General features: G+C 38.9%; 1 protein-coding gene across 1 annotated transcript in view; it reads right to left on the bottom strand.

The window, feature by feature from the left end:
• Positions 1 to 18,094, bottom strand: part of COPA (coatomer protein complex subunit alpha) — a 38,358-nt gene extending 20,264 nt beyond the window's left edge. The window contains exons 1-10 of the mRNA XM_027840054.1: positions 17,956 to 18,094; positions 14,642 to 14,755; positions 13,516 to 13,589; positions 10,679 to 10,759; positions 8,643 to 8,719; positions 7,654 to 7,763; positions 2,509 to 2,618; positions 1,510 to 1,609; positions 966 to 1,101; positions 139 to 221 (exon numbers count right to left, since the gene is read on the bottom strand). Coding sequence (XP_027695855.1) covers positions 139 to 221; positions 966 to 1,101; positions 1,510 to 1,609; positions 2,509 to 2,618; positions 7,654 to 7,763; positions 8,643 to 8,719; positions 10,679 to 10,759; positions 13,516 to 13,589; positions 14,642 to 14,755; positions 17,956 to 17,995 — 925 coding nt within the window. The 5' untranslated portion in view covers positions 17,996 to 18,094. The remainder of the gene's footprint in view (positions 1 to 138; positions 222 to 965; positions 1,102 to 1,509; positions 1,610 to 2,508; positions 2,619 to 7,653; positions 7,764 to 8,642; positions 8,720 to 10,678; positions 10,760 to 13,515; positions 13,590 to 14,641; positions 14,756 to 17,955) is intronic.
• Positions 18,095 to 18,166: the final 72 nt, after the last annotated feature.

Raw genomic sequence — 18,166 nt, 5'->3', positions numbered from 1 at the left:
TGGAGTAAAAAGAAACAAAATCCAACCAGTTGGCTCTGATCATCTTGCTTTCTCCCATGTTAACCTACTGTATATCTACTTAAAAAGTGATGGAGAATAACTGCGGCACAATGAAGAGGGAGGAAAAAGGGCTCTTACCTGCAGCAAAGAGGTTGAGGTTGGGATGGGCAGCTAGAACCCAGAAACGGTCATGGTCTCTACGGAAGGTCTGAACTCCAGTCCTATTGTGGATTGGAGAAGAGAAGAAATAGAAAGACAATCATCAGTTTCCCAGGAATCTTCAATCTGAAAGATAGCAAGCTAACAAACTAATTGAGAAAATCAAACCAGGACTAACATATTGAGCATGCCAAAGTAAAGATGACCAAGGTTACTGAGGCAGCATGGTATAGTGGAAAGAGTGATGGACTTGGAATCAGGACAACCTGGGTTCAAATTCTGCCTTGCACACTTATTAGCAGTGTGACCCTGTGCAAATAACTTAACCTCCATGAGATTTTTTCCTCACCTGTAAAATGAGGGGGTTGGACTCAGTGACCGCTAATCTTCCTTTCAGTTCTAAAGCTATGATCCTATGATGATTGAACAATACTGATCCGATCAAGAGACCATAATGTTCTTCAGCTTTCTCACCTCAAGCATGTTTTCATTTTTGGATTTCCTCATTTCTTGAACTTACCATAGATTGGAAGGAAAAAAAAATCCCTGTTTGAATTTAGAGGAATAAAGATCAGACCTGGGAGATCCCCAGTGCCTGGTAGAGAGTAATGAATGACATATCAATATTCCTTTAAACTGTACAGTCCTTGGTTGGATTTTTCTAAATGCTAAAGATAACGATAAACAAATAAAAATCTCTTAGTATAGTTAAAAAGAAAAGAATGGACCTTACTATCTTCTTCTGCCTCCCTAGGGCTTCTACCTATCCCCATCCCAAGTACTAAATTCACCATGAACTACTTTACCGCTTCGACATATCCCACACACGAATACTTTTATCCTCAGAATTGCTGAGGATGAGTTCCTGGCGAGGGTGGAAGACAGCACAGGAGACATTGTTGTAGTGACCTCGGCAGGTATCTACCTCCCAAGCTTTAGATTCTGGTAGGAAGAAAGGAAGAACTAGGTCACCAGAAGTACTCTCTCCCTGATCTTCTACTCTCACTGAAATTGGTTATGTGATAGTGAAGTGCTCTCAACCAAATGCTTAGCACCAGCACAAAGTACTGTACTAGTAGCTGTAACTGATCAGTGTATTTTCTTCTTCTTCGGTCCTCTCTATAGTTTCAAATTTCTCTACTTCCTTTTAAAAAATTCTCTTCTTATTCAAACTCCACAATGCCAAACTGCTATTCTAAAAAGAATGGAAAGAGGACAGCTTCTATGTTTTAGGATTAACATGAAGAACAGAATCACACAATAAAAGTGTATCTTCTTACTACATATGGTACGAGAGCATGTCACAAAGTCTAGGGTCCCCAGTTTCCAGGAGTGGAATGGCCTACTCACCATTCATACGCCAAATCTTGACTTGACGGTCATCGGCCCCAGACACAATAAGAGGCATAGTGGGGTGGAAGGCTGCCCAGTTAACTCCACGATCGTGACCCTGTGTAGAAGTCATGCAGGAGTGAATCTTTTAACATATGTTTGCAAATGATAGCTTGCCAATAGTAAATCAATGATTCATGCAAGATGACAGAAAAGGATGCTAGTGTCATTGATTTTGCTCCTGTGGATAAAATCCTGGAATCATGATTCTCTAAAATTCTGAAAAAGATCACCATTTCAGGTTGCTCAATATTACCAACTGCATACTAAGGTTCACATACCCTCTCTTCTACTCTTTTTGTCTTCACTATATATTACTTTTTCCCCTTTATATACTCTACATTTCAGCCAAACTGGACTACTGGCTATTTCCTGAACTTTGCATGCCATCTCCTCTCCCACATCTGGAATGTGCTCCTTCCTTATCTTTACTTCCCAAGGTCCTCGTCTCCTCTTCAAGGCTCAACTCATGTGACACCTGCTCTGTGAAGCTGTCCCTAACACAATGTTACTTCTCAGTTATCTCCTACCTCTCAGTGTTCACACTGTATCCCCCAGTAAAATATAAGCTCCTTAAGGGTAGAGGTCATTGTTTTTATCTACCTCCATATAATTTACTGAATTATCCAGTTTTTAATTTTTACACGTAAAATGTTTTGTTTCCATAACTAAGGACAGGGACCATGTCTATTCTTTCTTTGTAACCCTGCAATTCAACTATGAATTGTACCCATTCATAGTCCCAAGGTGACACTCAATATTTATTGAAAGATTGACTGGATTTCTTACAAAAGGCTTGGAAAAAGGTTTAGTTCAGTTATGGCAGGTAGAGACTATGATCCAGTCTCTCCCTTCTCCTTAGATTTATATAGCAAAGGAACTATCCCTGAGACCAATACGGTCACTTAATCCCTTTCTGGGGAATCTATATCTAATCACTGGCTCCAGAAACAGTACCTCCAAAACGTGTTTTACGACTGCATCCGTTGTCCCAAAGAGATCAACCCCTGTTATTCCCCTCACATCGGACTCCACAGCTCCAGGGGAAAGGTTCTTCTTTCTCAGACCTTTGAGGCATGACGCGTAGGCATGGGGGAAGCAAACATAATGTCACCAAAACAGTAAAGCATCAGAGGTGAGGAAGGCACAGTGACAGACAAACATTTAAGAAAAGGAGGGAAAAAATTAGAGACAGGGGAAAAGGAGAAACTACAAGAATACTGATCCAATTCTTTCCTTAAAATGTTCAATACAGGCAAGAGTACATAGAAAACAATATGTCAAAACTCTGCTTGACACTTTGGCTGTATCATACTTTATAAAAGGACAATCAGAGCTTGAAATGAACCTTAGAAATCATCTAGCCCCACACTATCACTCTATAGATGAGGAAGCTGAGGATCATTTCGGTGAAATGACTTACTCATGGTTATAAAACTAAGTGGCAGAACTGGAACTTAAATTCAAGTCCTCTTACTCCAAAATAAAGTGTTCTCTTCACCTATGATAATATCATGTTAACCTTTCCTCAAAAGATTTTTGTTAAGTCTAAAATCATAAAAAAATTTTTTTTTAAACTTCGAAAATACAGTTTCTAAAACAGGGTTTTTTTTCTGTACTAAGCTCGAGCAGCACTTTTAAATGATCCATTTCCTTCTATAAACCCACACTTAATCTTCTTTTCCTACACAATGGCCTCTGTTTCCAATTATTGAACAATTTGGAAAAGTGACCCCAAATAGTGGGTCAATTTCACATTAGCTATTGAATTTTTCCCTATGTTATCTCAAAAAAGAAGAAATTCCATGGGAAGGCCATTGCTTGGAACTTTTTTTTCCATTTGTTTTTTGGAGGCAATCGGGATTAAGTGACTTGCCTAGGATCATACAGTTAGTAAGTGTCTCAGTCCAGATTTGAACTCAGATCCTTCTGACTTTAGGGCTCTATACATTGGGCTTGGAACTTCTTAAAGTAGGGATTTTCCAGGGAACTCAAAGAACTTTTAAAAGGGACTCAGACACTATTGCTATGAAGTTTGAAATAACTATCTGTGGGCTGGATAAATAAGATAAAAGCCTCCTGCTAAGGCCGAGAAGGCTTATAGCATTAACCAAATTTATTATTAAGTAGATTATTCAGACTTTTAAAAATCAGCCTGTCTAGAGGGGGCTATCATAATAATTTACAACACTTTAAGGAAAACTAACATAACACTATTCCAAACCAAAAGCCCTATTTGTATAAGGCCCATATATATAGCTTAGAGGCTGCCAGATACCTATCATTAAAAACCATTCACAGATCATGTGATTCCTTGCAGTCAGAGACAAGATCAAGATGATTATTATTTAGATAGTGCTTTATGATTTTCAAAGAGCCTTCATATTTATTATTACATTTGAGCTTCAGGAGAACATTGAATTAGGAAAAGCAGATGTTGTCATTGCCACTTTACATGAGCAAACAGTATCATTAAGGTTAAATAACTTGGCCAAGGACATATTTCTTAAAATTCAAAGAGGTGGTGGGACTACAACTTTGCTCTTCTAGTCTAATGCTTTTTCTTTTGGAATAATGGTTTTGCAAAACACTCAGCATTCACAAAAACAAAGTATCTTTGAAATCCTTGATATACAGCGCTTTCTAAGATAAAACAGTTAAATTGCTAGAAGTCTAAAATTTAGTAGTTTCAGAAAAACTCAAGTCACTTGAATGGTCAGTACTAATACTTCCTGCCATACAGAAGACCAGATGGGAGCAGCAGACAGTCAGGAGGTGAAAAAGATGACACACATTTATCTTGTCCTCTGTACCTAGCTGAGCAGTGTGAAAAAACTCAAGAGCCAACAGGTTGAGGGAAACAAAGCTAATGCTTTCAAAAATTCTTTCAAGGCTTAATAAACAGATTATCACAGGGAACTTTCCTTTTGCTTATTCATCCTGTCCCTTTAAAAGGATCTGTCAGCTTTCTTTAATGATCCTGATGCATGAAACAAAATCAAAGGAAAGCACAAAGATAGACAGCTGGGAGGAACTTCACCTCCAATAAGCATCAACAAATACATTAAAAGGGAAAGCTCTATGACAGAGTGGAAGCCTTTGTTGCACTTGCGTGTAATGACCCAGGAAAGGGGGAGGGGAAAAATGGACAGATGAATAGTGACAGGCAGTGAAAAGAAACTCGGAAAAGAAATACTTGAGCCTTTGACAAGTCACTCACTAAGACTGAACGACAGATGGAAAATTTCTGCAGCAGCTACACAAATCCAGAGGGAGGAGTAGACACACTCAGAACGGACCAGTTTGGTGCACTCTCCAAATGGGGTGTGAGGGTGGGGGGGGTGGAGGAAGGTATAAGGGTAAATTCTGGCATCTGATTAAGAGACATTTAGTACAGAGGCATTTCAAAGACTGAGATTAGTTACATGAGCTTGGCATGCAAAGGGTTAAGCACATAAAAGAATTAAAAATATTAGTTCACTCAAAGTGTAAGCTACAAGAAACGCCAATTTTCCCTGATAAGGTATTGAAAAGGTTTATTTGTATCAACCAGAAGCTTTTGCTAAGCTGAGGCCTTGAAAGATTCAAATTCTTAGAAAGAAATTAGACTGCATTTAAACAAGGTAAATAAAGTCTTGCTGTCAAAGCCATCCCATGTTTTCACTCAAGGGACTGTCTCCTTTTTTCAAGACTCAGAAAAATCAGTGGGGGAATTCATACTATATTTCAGTTGCTTTGCCATTTTATTTTCAATCAAGTAATTGTTCCCAGAATCAGAAGCCACAAGTTGTCTCCTAAAAATTAACAGCATTGGCTTTAGAAAAGTCCGAGCTCCTAGTAGTATGAAGCTAACTTGTTCACCTATGTTTGGTGCTCCCTTGAATAAAAATAAGTAGTACTAAAGAAAGTCTAGAAGGCTCTGGAAAAGGGGAGGAACTTGGGCAAGAGTCCAACCATAAAGCTCACTATTCGCCTTGGGTTAAGAGATTATTGGGAATGAAGAGAGAATAGAAGCTAGTTTGCAAACTTTACGCGCAAACTGGAGGATGGTAAGGGGGAATATTAACATTAGTACCAAAGCTAGCAAGAAATTTCTCACTGCCACAGATATCCATTAGGTTATGACCCAGTTGTCCATGCACTGTGTGTTGCTAGGAGTCAACACACACCACCACTTTAAGCCACCTCTTTCTCTTTTTTTAGACTCAGGGCCCTTAACTTTGGTGGAGAAATGGTCTCTCCCCACTAAAGTTAAAGAAAAAATGAGTACCAATAATTTGGGCTTCCATACCCAAAAGCCAAGTGGTTATTCTGCATTCTAACTGCCCCAACTTGGTTTAGCTTGGCCCCAGGGAACAGACTATGCTGGCACCAGGCAGTATGTGCAGTGCCCCTATGGGGTGAGCAGAGCTGAGCTCTAAATGACCATCCCAGAAACCACTAGAACAAGGTGGGCTAGATTCCAATCCTATTTGGCTCCTGCATCCTCAGAGAGAAAGAGAGAGGCGGGGGCAGGGAGTGTGTGTGTGGTGGAAAGCTGCAGCTAGGTTACTGGGAGAATGGATATTAAATTCCCCCATGTTGGCAGTGAGGAGAGGACATAGGCTTTGACAGCCTCATAATGCCTATGCCTAGCTCCTCCTGTTGGCATGGCTGGTCCTGCGTCTGGGTAATGTACTTCAAATGGCACAATCAGTCTGGTGGAAAACTGCAATGGCAAACGTTGCTCCAAACTCACCCCACCTCCACTTAGTATCAGTCTTTTGTAGGAGACTTTCTACCAGTCCTGACCCCAATTCTTGCAGAAACTTCAACAGAGCCTGTAGAATCTGCAGGTGGTGCTCTTAAAACCCTGCTTCCCTGGCTTGTGTTACATGTTACGTCTAGTCTTTAAGGAACTGAGATGGGCAAAAATCCAAATTATGCATTGGGGGTGCCAGCTTCTTCTCAACTTGCTCTGGTTGTTGCTATTTACTAACAGCTGGAGTAGCAGTAAGTACTCCCTTGCCTCAGCATGCCCTGCTGCCAGTCTGCAGAGCAGCTGGGAGAGGGTGAGCTAGTCCTCATGTCTATATAATACCGAGGCTGCTTACTTAGCCTGAAGGACTTGGGGGCAAAGACCCTTAGGAAGCCTTTCCCTTTAATTACAGGACAGGGAACACTGTTTTATAGACCCTGACTCTCTCTACCACTGCCCCTTTATAGCACGGAATCTCCAAGGATCTTCAGGAGCCCTAGAGCTCTGGAGATAAAGTAATACAAACAGCTATCCCAGCAAGTTGACAGAAGTAATTAGGCAGATAGCCTTGGCATTTGGATCTGTAGCTCCTGATTCTAGCCACAAAACAAAGCTCTTTTCATACATCCAACACTTTGTTTCTCTTCTAGGTGGTACCCTTTCCCCATAGCACTTTCTGTCTAATTTGGAAAGCAAATTCTATGGGAAGAGATCATATCCAAATTGAAATGCCATCTAAATTAAATTAGTACTTCAAAGCAAAGATGTGTATGTTATGAAATGGAATAATGATTAACACAACTACCCAAAAAATTTGAACCATAGAATTCCTCATCTTGGAGGACCTCCCTCTGCCTGTGAATGGCTTGAGAAAAAGGTATTCAGAAAATCAAAATTCATCTCTATAATATTAGAAAAACATTCTCACATTAAGGGCTTTCCCTTCTTGGAACCAGAATACAAGATCCAGGAGTCTTGCTTCCCTGTATTGACTAATATACTAAATTATTTTCTCAACTGATACGAATTTTGCTGTTGTTTCCCTAGCGTGAATCATGATAACTGGTCAGCTACTCATAAGGGAATTCAAGATTTTTTTGAAAGTGATTTATCTGAAACTGAAATTTCTTTCAGAATTAGGACTATGAGTACTTCCAAATAACTGCTTCTCTCAGAGATTATTATCCACTGACATTTAACACCCTCAAAGCTGATTCTGGCTAATGAGGCCCCTAAAAACGTGCTGACATCTCTCAAATCAGTCCCCAGTGTTCTTTTTCCAAATAAATCATTCTCACTGCTTTGGGCAATTGCAGTTTTCCATCAAATTTGATCATACTGTCCCCTGAACTTGGGTAGCTCACCAGAAATATCCCAAACACGAACAGTCTGGTCCAGGCTAGCTGATACCACCAGGTCTTCTGAAGGGTGGAACTGGGCACACATTACATAGTGGTTGTGTCCTGTTAGCACACTGTAAGAAGATGAGAAAACAAATCAAAAAGACATTCAGATACTCTCAGATTGAACACCATTCCCCAGATAAGCATCACAGATGCTTATGTTATTATGTTTTGGGCCTTTACTGATAGGACTTACTACTCTTTACTGTCTAAATATTGCTGATTCCAGAGAACTGTAACCTTCAAACTAAATATATCTTTTTCAAGCACCAGCGTAAAGTTAAAGATACTTGAAAATACAGCAATAATCCAGGTATATAGTGCAGGTACCCAAAATAAAATCGCAGTACTTCACATTGGGAAATAATTGATAAGATTTTTGTGGGACATCTCTCCCAAAGGCAATCACTTCAAAATGGTTAAGTGTAACCCTTTCAGCATCTCATGGAAAATTCCACATAGGGTTCTAGCCAAAAATATAGGTAGATCATAATATGCCTAGACCCTAGCACAAGGACTTGACAGTTAAAAAATGGAAGAACAGCTCAAATTCACTGCTCTAAAAACTTCACATGATGCTCCAACTATCTCCAAAGATAATGACTAAATCTTGATGAAGTCTTGGGCTTTAATCTTTCTAATTTGGCCCGCTGTTTTAATTTCACTATAGAATACATTCTCTTAGCTGTTTTGCTAACCCTATCACCTATCTGAAAAAAAAAAAAAGGTTGTCAAACATTCACTACTGAGCTTCCATATACAGCTAAAATTGTATATTCTATATATTCTAAAATTCTATAAACATCCTGAAAATGCAATCACTAATTAACTAATATTACATAATCCTTTTGGGAAGAGGGTTAGAACGATACTAATGTACTCTATAATGTAACAGATTAAAGTACTGAGGAGTCTGAAGGCTCCAATGAATCCTCTGCCTCCTATATTACCAGACACAGGTCCTGGACTGCCAGTTCCACACACGGATGGTCTGATCATCTGAAGCACTCAGAATCCAAGGATATTCCTGAAAGATATTCCAGAAACAGAGATTTATCATGCAACCCCTATTATCATTATTATTATTATTATTATTCTGGGTTCACTCCAATGACTAAGGTTTTAGCTATATTTACTAGGAGTCACTGAGGCTTTCAGCAAAAATGCTGGTACTCCAAGGGACTGAACACGGTATGGAGACTCCTCTCCTATGTACTTACAGTCTGTATTAGATTTAGCACTTTTAGAGTATAAGACAATGGAATACAGATGTAAAAGGGGGTTAGGACTGGTTTAGGATTTTTTAGGAATTTAGGAATTATTTAGAATTTAGGAATTCCCATAGACAGAGATTAGCACTATTAACAAGAATGCAATTTTAGGAATTATTAGTAAAAATTGGACAGCCCATAAAACATTTCCAGTGTCTGCTTTCCCACCAGAAGATATAAGTGTTGTGGATAGAGCACTGGCCCTGGAGTCAGGAGGACCTGAGTTCAAATCTGGTCTCAGACACTTGACACTTGACACTTACTAGCTGTGTGACCCTGGGCAAGTCACTTAACCCCACTGCGTAGCCAAAACAACACACAAAAACAAAAACAGAAGATACAAATGTTGTCATTCCTTGCCTGACATTTATAATTCAATTACATAGTAGGCACTTAATAAACATTTAATGATTAATTGGTTAAGCACCTACTATGTGTAAGGTGCTGTTCTAGCTGCTGAAGGCAATTTAAACAAAAATGAAATAATACTTGCCCTAAAGGAACTTAGATTCTACTGAGGTACAATACGTGCACAGAAAATAATAAAAGCTTATATTTAAATAGCACTTTAAGATCTGCAGAGAACTTTATAGACATTATCTTACTGGAGCCTCACAACAAATCTATGAGGTAGATACTACAAACATTATTATCCCTTCTTCACAAATTAGGACGATGACGGTCAAAGGGGCTATTACAGACAGTAAATGCCAGAGGTGGGATTCAGACTCAGGTCCTTCTAAATCTAACTCTAGAGCTCTATCCACTATATAATGTAATATATAAGGTAATCTAAAGAGTGAAAATACACTAACATTTGCCTTGAAGGAAGTTACAGATTCTAAGAGGTAGTGGTAAGGAGAGAATAGGTTTCAGACACAGGGACAGGCACTGAGATAGAAAAGAGAATGATGAGTTAGGGGAGCAGCTAGTAAATTAGTTTGGTTGGAATATAGCATGCATGAAGTAGAATAATATAAAATAATTCTAGAAAGGTAGGTGGGAGCCAAACATGATAACTTGCTCTAAACAAGGGATTATGTAATTTTTTAAAAAATTAAACTGTGAAAATACCAAATTAGTATTTTTTGCATAGCTGCCTAGATTATTTTAATGAGCATTATTATTAGTCTTGAGTATTTCAGTTGCCTTTTACCTTATCCTACCCACTTTCTCAAAATGTTTTTCAATGAAATCATAGGACCCATCTCATACACAGGACTTCAGTTACCAATATTGAAAATATTTACTTAGAGCTATGTCCCTCTTTCTTAGTCTGCCTTTGTCTCAGGAAGCAGCAGCCAAAACTATTAAGATCCATAATTTTTAATTACTTGCATAAACAAATATGTATTTGAAAAGTTACACTGCAATAAAACTTTCTGACATAAGATTAGCATACAAATTCCTTTTTTTGGCTTTCAAGGTTGGCAGATCCAAATCAAATTCCCATTGCTTCCTTAAATGAAAACTGTTTCAGTAAGAATAGTCAGAAATAAACACAGTCCTGGATTCCTCTTTCTGCAGAAGAAAATGGGGTGGCAAGAGAATCAACTACATTACAATGACTCAAGCAGAGCTGAAGAGTAAGATATGCTCAAATACTGCTTATTTTGTTGACAACTCATGATCTCTTAAAGGTGTTTAGGCGGGAGACTCCTGTACGGGAAACAACAGACAAATGTTCCAAAAACAAGGGTACTGTAGATACTCACATGATGAAAAAATGTGGTACGGATATAATCCAGGTGTCCAAGCAACGTGAACAAACAGCGCCGAAGTTTGTAATTCCAGACCTAGGTGAAAGAGAAAGGTTAACAAAGAATGTCTGTGGAATATGTGGACACTAAGACTCTCCCAGATATCTACTACTGGAGTTCCAAGTTTCTCAACATACTTATTTGGCCTTATCTTCTTATATTTTTGAGTCAATCTAGGAACTATTTCCTCTATCTGGAGAACTAATCCTTTGAATAATGTAGAATGAAAATATTATAGCAGTACTTTTTGTAATAGCAAAGAACTAGAAAAGTAGGTATCCACTGATTGGAGAAGTGACTGAACAAGTTATGATTTATGCATGAATTGTTCTTTTTCTTTAAAAAATGTTTTTATTTTTATATTTTATATTTTCTCCAATAGTAACTATATTATTCCCTCTTCCCTACTCAAAAGCCATTCCTTTTAACAGGGAATAAAAAAAGAAAAAAAAACAGTTTAACAAAACTAACACATCAATTAAAACTGACAGGAGATGCAATGTTCCACGCTCACAATTACTCATGCCTGTATGAAGAGAGGTTCATATTCCCATCTTTTCTTTGAGACCAAGATTATTCATTACAATCATTCAGCATTCTGTGTCTTTGTGTGTGTGTGTGTGTGTGTTTTCTCTCCATTTATATTGTGTTTATTGCTTTCCTGATCTTGCGTATTACTTCACAGCCTATCAGTTCACTTAAAGATTATGCCATGAGCAAGAGCAAATATGAAGAATTCCAAATAGTCTGGGAAGACTTGTGTGAAGTGATATAAAATAAAATCACCACAGCCCGGAAGACAATTTATACAACAATAAAAAGAAAACATCATTGAAAGACTAGAATTTTGATCAATGCAGTGACCAATCAAGATTTCAGAGAATTGAAAGGTGTAGCACAGGGCATATAATTTCAGACATTTCAAACAATAGGTTGACCAGTTTTGCCTGACAGTGCTTACTTGTTTAAGGCTGGGGCTGGGGGGGAGGGGGAGTGGAGGGAGTGGGGAGAGATGGGGGAGTCATTGGAAAGTAATAGAGATATAAAAAAGACCACTGAAAAATTAAAAACAAAAACAAAAACAAAAACTTTACAATGAGGTACTGACCCAAGCCTCAACGTGACACTCCTCATCAGAAGGACATAGGGGCCTTTTATCCCAATCCATCAGACCTCTCAAAACTCAACCCATTTGGGGCAATAATGTCATTTACAAGTGTAATTCATCAAACAATATGGCATATAGCAGAAAACTCAAAGAAAATCAGAGTGCTTCATACTGAAACCATTTTTTAAACCTTTAATTTGATGAAAGATGGTGCAGACATCCATACTTTGACTCTCACTTTATAAAATGAAATAACACCTACCTATGAGAGGCTCAGATTCTACTGGGGTGTAATATGTATACAGATAATAATAAAAGCTTCTATTTAAAAAGCATTTTAAGATTTTCAAAGCACTTTATAGACATTATCTTACTGGAGCCTCACAACATATTTATGAGGTAGACATTACAAATGTTATCAACCCAGCTTCACAGATGAGGAAACTGAAGGTCAAAAGGGCTGACTTGTGCATGCTCATACAGCTAGTAAATGCCAGAAGTAGGATTCAAATACAGGTCTTCCTGATTCTAAGTCTAGTGTTCTATCCACTATATCACGTAAATATGAGGCAATTTGAAGAGTGAACATGCACTAACAATTGCCTTCAAGGAAATCACGGATTCTAAGAATACTTGTGCTTATAAGCTTCAGTATTTCCTGACTGAAATGTTCCTTCAGACTCTCCAAACTATCAAATCCCATAGGTCCCCTGGATTGTTGGTGATTTAACCATTTGCTTATTTTCTTCTGTCTCACCTCTTTGGAAAAAAGAGTAATAGGGAATGAAGAATTCCATATAGGTGACTGATCCTAAATAACTGAATCTTACTTTCAAAAATGCTCACCTCTGTTACACTTCGTTTCTTTTTGATGAAACCTTTACCAAAATGTCAAACCCTTCCCTTTTTTCTAAACTGCATGTACTAAATATAATTAATTTTTTCTTGAAATGCCAAAATCATTATTATGAACATAAATTATTGCAAGGTGACCTACTGAAATGCATAGGGCTATTGATCCTACATGAAATGGACCACGTCTGTAGTGAAAGGAAAAAAAAAAAGAAAGCAGAAAACAAGTCTGCTTTCTAATCAGTCAATAAGCATTTATTAAGCACTTAATATTTGCCAGGCACTACACTAAGTTCTATAGTTCTTCTGCCTCATGCTGTCACATCTATCATTGGTCATAAAGTTTTTTCTCTTTGGTGTATGAGCAGTACTTTGTTTGCACCTCCTTTATGAATTTACCATGTTCTTTTCCATTATTATTAATGTGTATATGCTGTATCCCTCTTTTAGATTCTAACCTTCACGATAGGGATATTTTATTCATATTTATATCACATTATATTTCTCAGGTTTAAAATAGCCCTCAGCACAGTATATACGTAACAGATGTTTGCTGAATTTAAGTGTTGTTGCTATGTCTTGTTGCTATAATTTGGGGATTGAGGGTGGCCCTGTTTACCCCACAGAGTAAAGTACTTAATTGTGCGAATAACTTCAGGTCAACTATTTATGGTTCACATCTTTTCCACTTATTTCAAGGTTTACAGCTGCCTCCCTGCTAGTTCAGGATGCCAGAAATAAGATGTTCAGTTAAGTGAGGTATCCCTGTGCCTCCCACTATTCCCGACCTTCCCACATTCTGTTAATTTTCCCCAGACCATGTTCTCTCTACCTTGATTTTATAATCATCTCCTCCAGAGACAAACAGTGGCTGCTGTTTATGGAAGTCAATGCCTCGTACAGGACCTAGAAAAGTGATGTGGTAGCGGAGCATGAAGAAACCAGAGAAAATATGTTAAAGGAGTTATAAATGGCTACCCTCCAGGGAAATCCCTATTCAGTAGTATATAACCTCATCTAAACCATTACCATTTTCAATCCTATTTAATCTCAAAAAATTTAAGTTCAAGTGAGTTTCTGATTACAAGTAAATGACAACAGATGGACAGTTAACAAGTGCTACACTGGAAATCTACAAAATACAAAATGAACCAGAGGACGGTCTCGAGTGCATTGTAAAGATTCTCTATAGACTTTGCCTGAAAACATGGTCAATAACTGTAAAAGTTAAGAAGGTTAAGATGGGCTCAGATCTATGCTAGTAAGAGTAACAATAATAATGAGAGCTGACATTTAAATACTACTTTAAGATTTTAAAGCACCTTACCTACCTTATCTCATAATCCACAACAACTCTGCAAGCTAGATTATGTAGGTATATTATTCCCATTTTTAGATGGGAAAATTAAGGTTCAGAGAGGTTAAATGACTTGCCTATCATCACATAGATAAATAGTGTCATAGGCAGTATCTGAAGATCAGTCTTACCTAACTCCAAGTCCAGCTCTCTTTCCATTATACCATGGTGCCTCTCAAATTACCCACAGTAAAGAAGTCACAGATCCACTGAAATTTTGAAGGTGGATGATATAACCATCCTTAATCTTTTCGGTGTCCTATATTCCTTCTGCAGTCTGGTGAAGCCTATCAACCCCTCTCAGAGTGTCATTTTCTTTTTTTCTTTTTTTTGGTGAGGCAATTGGGGTTAAGTGACTTGCCCAGGGTCACACAGCTAGTGTGAGGCCACATTTGAACTCAGGACCTCCTGACTCCAAGGCTGGAGCTCTATCCACTGCGCCACCTAGCTGCCCCTCGGAGTGTCATTTTTAAAGAAATGAAATAAAATGCACCAGATTACAAAGGAGACCAATTACGTTAAAATATACATATTGAATATTTCTTATAAAGGTATATGAACCCCAGGTTAAAACCCCCTCCTCTGGAACTCATTCTCTTACCATCATGCTCATCAAATTTGTCAATGAGGGTACACATTCGGTAATCCCACAACTGGATGACTCCATTGTGAAGACTAGTCAAGATCCAGGGTCGTTTGGGGTGAAAGCTGAGTCCTGGGAAGAATAACATAGTGAACCACAATAAGAGAGGCTCAATGCCTCAAGCTCCTAACAATTCAGACATGAAAGAAGTCATTTGATCCTCAAATTTCACGTCAATTTACTCTTGCCAATCAGATGAAGAGTACCTCTTCTCACTCCCAGAAAATGAAACCTTTAAATTCCTTATGGAATTTGGAGCTAACCCAGTAGAAATCAATGCATCTCAGAATCCTAGAATTTCAAATTTGGAACGTACCTCAGAGGTCATCCAATCTAACACATACTTCACCTAGAATCACTTCTACAATAGCCCCAAGTGATCATTCAGCCTTGAAGATCTCTAGAGAGGGGGAATCCAATTCTAAGGCAACTCATTTCCCTGTCAGTTCTGTTTTGAAATGTTTCCTTATGTCAAGTCAATTTGCCTCTCTGAAACATCTACCTCTTGATCCTAGTTTTGCCCTGTGAGGTCAAAGACAGTCATTCAAATCCTTGGAGTGGTTATTATCCTCCCTAAATCTCTTCTCCAGACAAAACATCCTAAGCTCCTTCAGCTGGTCATCACACAGTCCTTCTTCTCCTTTGGATACTCTACAGCTTATAAATGTCCTTTTTAAAATGTGTTGTCCAAAAAAGAACACAATACTCTAGATGTGATCTGAACATGTCATAGAACAGCAGGATTATCACCTTCATTCTATACATTACACCTCTCAATGTTGCCTCAAATACCAATAGTTTTTAAGCCCCAATATCATACCATTAACTCATACTGAGTTTGCAATTCATTAAACACCCAAGATCTTAATTTGGAGAACTGTCGACTGTCCATGTCTTTTTTCCGTCTTCAACTTTTGAGGGTGACTTTTTTTTAATTTAAGTAACGGACTTTATATTTTTCTTATAAAAATTAGATATATTAGATTCAGCCCAACATTCCAGACTGTTAATATCTTTTTGGATCCTGACATCAATTTGAACTCATTTGACATACTTGTGATGAATTAATAAGGAAATGTGAGTTATATCTTTTGTAATGTAGCTGCATTATGAATAGATTTGAAAGTTACTGACAGACCAATGTTTCTTGTGTGATATATCCTGTAATCAATACACCAATAAGCATTTATCAAGTGCTTGCACTATGCTAAGTACTGGGGATATAAATATAAAAGAAGATAATCCTTGTCTTTAAGAAACTTTAATTTTAATAGGTAAAGCTATATATTGACAGAGAAGTAACTACAGCATATATACAAAATAAATACAGAGTGATAGAGGGGAGGGAAGAGATACTTAGAACAGGGGAATCAGGAAAGATCTTTTGAAAGAAATGCTAGTTGAGCTAAGCTGAGCCTTGAAGGAACCAGAGCTTCCATTAATGGAAGGGAAGAGAATAAACATTCTAGTTAAAAGGAGAGCCAATATGAAGGCACAGAGATGAGAGATACAACACTATGTACCAAGAACATCAAGTCTAGAGCACAGAATATGCTGTAATAGGTGGGAGAGAGAGGATAAGCTACTAGCAATCATATTATCTCTCTTCATTCCACCTTTTTCAGAAAAGTCAAAAGATAGCTATATGTTAACTCTCATTTATTCAGAAATGAAGGCCTTTGGGGAATAGATGGTTTACTTATGATCATATATAAGAGTTGAACACTCTGGACATGGGATTTCTACCTACAATTCCTTCTCTACACGTCACGACTATACACCAAAGGTTTGTGTACTTTGTAATGCCACAAAAGTTCTTGTAACAGTTATTTGCTCAGAATATCTTCTATTGTCCTACTACTAACTCCTTGCCACTCAAGGTCACAGAAAAACCTTAAATGTACTTTATGATAATCAAGTTCTTCATAAGAACCTGAGAAATTAGGAATGACGCTTAATAATTTCAGCTCTTACTAAACCTAAAAGATGAGATTTGATTTTCAATGTCCTTGCAAAGTTTACTCCTCTACCTTTTCCTTCTTCTTTAAATTTTATTGAGGAATCCCTGACAGAGCCCTAGGAAACATACCCTTCTCTTCCCATCTCCACACCCTGTCAGTCTTTACAAAAAATCTTCAGGTTTCAACTATGTGCCAGGCACTGTGCTAAGTGCTTTCTAAAATTTTATCTCATTTGATCCTTACAACAACCCTTTGAGGTGTTACTGTTATCCCCATTACGGAGATGAGAAAACTGAGGCAATTAGAGGTTGAATGACTTGCCCAGAGTAACATAGCTAGTAAGTGTCTGAGGCCACATTTGAACTCAGGTCTTTCCTGATTTCAGTCCCAGGGTTCTATCCATTGCACCACCAGCTGCCTCTACAAGGTAGAGACACAAGATGGTCTGGGGACAGAAGAGATTGATGAAGGCAACGGGATGGAAATAGTGCAGTTTCTAAAAGTGGAAGTAATTAGTCTTTGTTCCCCAAAAGGTACCTGGGAGGAGTAGGTAGGTGGGAACAGGATCAGAATTCAGAACCCAAGAACTAAACCCACAACACTCAGTTTAGATACATTAAAAGGAGGCTTGACAGCTAGAGACCAGTATCTCTGCAAGACACTGAAGAATGAGTAGGATGCTAAGCTCTTAGCAATATTACCCTGTCCATCATTTCACCTTTTCAGAGAAATCAAAAGGAAAAAAGAATGACAACCTTCATTCAGTGCCCAAGAAAGACTAGGGAGGGGAATGGGGTGTGCATGTATCAAAGGGGATTGGGGATGGTGAGGAGTGAGGGGTCCAAGGAAGGTAGTAATGTCTATCAATTAATCAGGGCCTACTATGTGATTGTGCTAGGCGCTAGAACATAGAAAGGAACAAATTATAAGGCAGTCTGTGCCCTCAAGGAGCTTACGTCCTAATAGAATGGAACGTGATCACAGATAAGGAAATGAGGAATACGAATCTCCCCCACCCCCCCAATACATTTGTGCGGAGAAGGCGTTCTGGATCGCCAAGGTACCCGGGAATGGGGGAGGGGAGAGAGAAGGAGAACGTAATAAAAGGGGTCAGATCTGAAAGAAGGGGTGGGGGAAAACCCAGGGATCACAAAGCTCCCTCTCCTTCCAGGCTGACCCCGACCCGTTCCCCTCAGGCCCCAGATCTCTGATCGTTCTTCCTCCCCTTCCCCCCACCACTTCTAGGGCGAAGGCGCCCCCTCAGCCGCCACACCCCTACCCAGTGCCCGGAACCCTCGTCCTCCTCCCCACCTTTGACTCGCGCACTCTTGGTCTCGAATTTGGTCAGCATCTTTGTCCGCCCCAGCCCAGGCCCCGGCTTTGGCTTCGGCTCCGGCGGCGGCCCAAAGCGCAGACCGTCTCGCCCGGGTCTCCTCCACGTCAGCACCGCCCTACGGCCGCAGCCGGAAGCGCGCTACGCCTAACGCGCACTTCCGCCTGAAGGCCACAGAGACTGGCAGTG

This window comes from Vombatus ursinus, unplaced genomic scaffold (genome assembly GCF_900497805.2).
Source record: "Vombatus ursinus unplaced genomic scaffold, bare-nosed wombat genome assembly UNPS02014838.1, whole genome shotgun sequence".
Taxonomy (NCBI): Eukaryota; Metazoa; Chordata; class Mammalia; order Diprotodontia; family Vombatidae; genus Vombatus; species Vombatus ursinus.
Note: the sequence above shows the minus strand (reverse complement) of the source record. Positions and strands in the feature narration are given on the sequence as shown.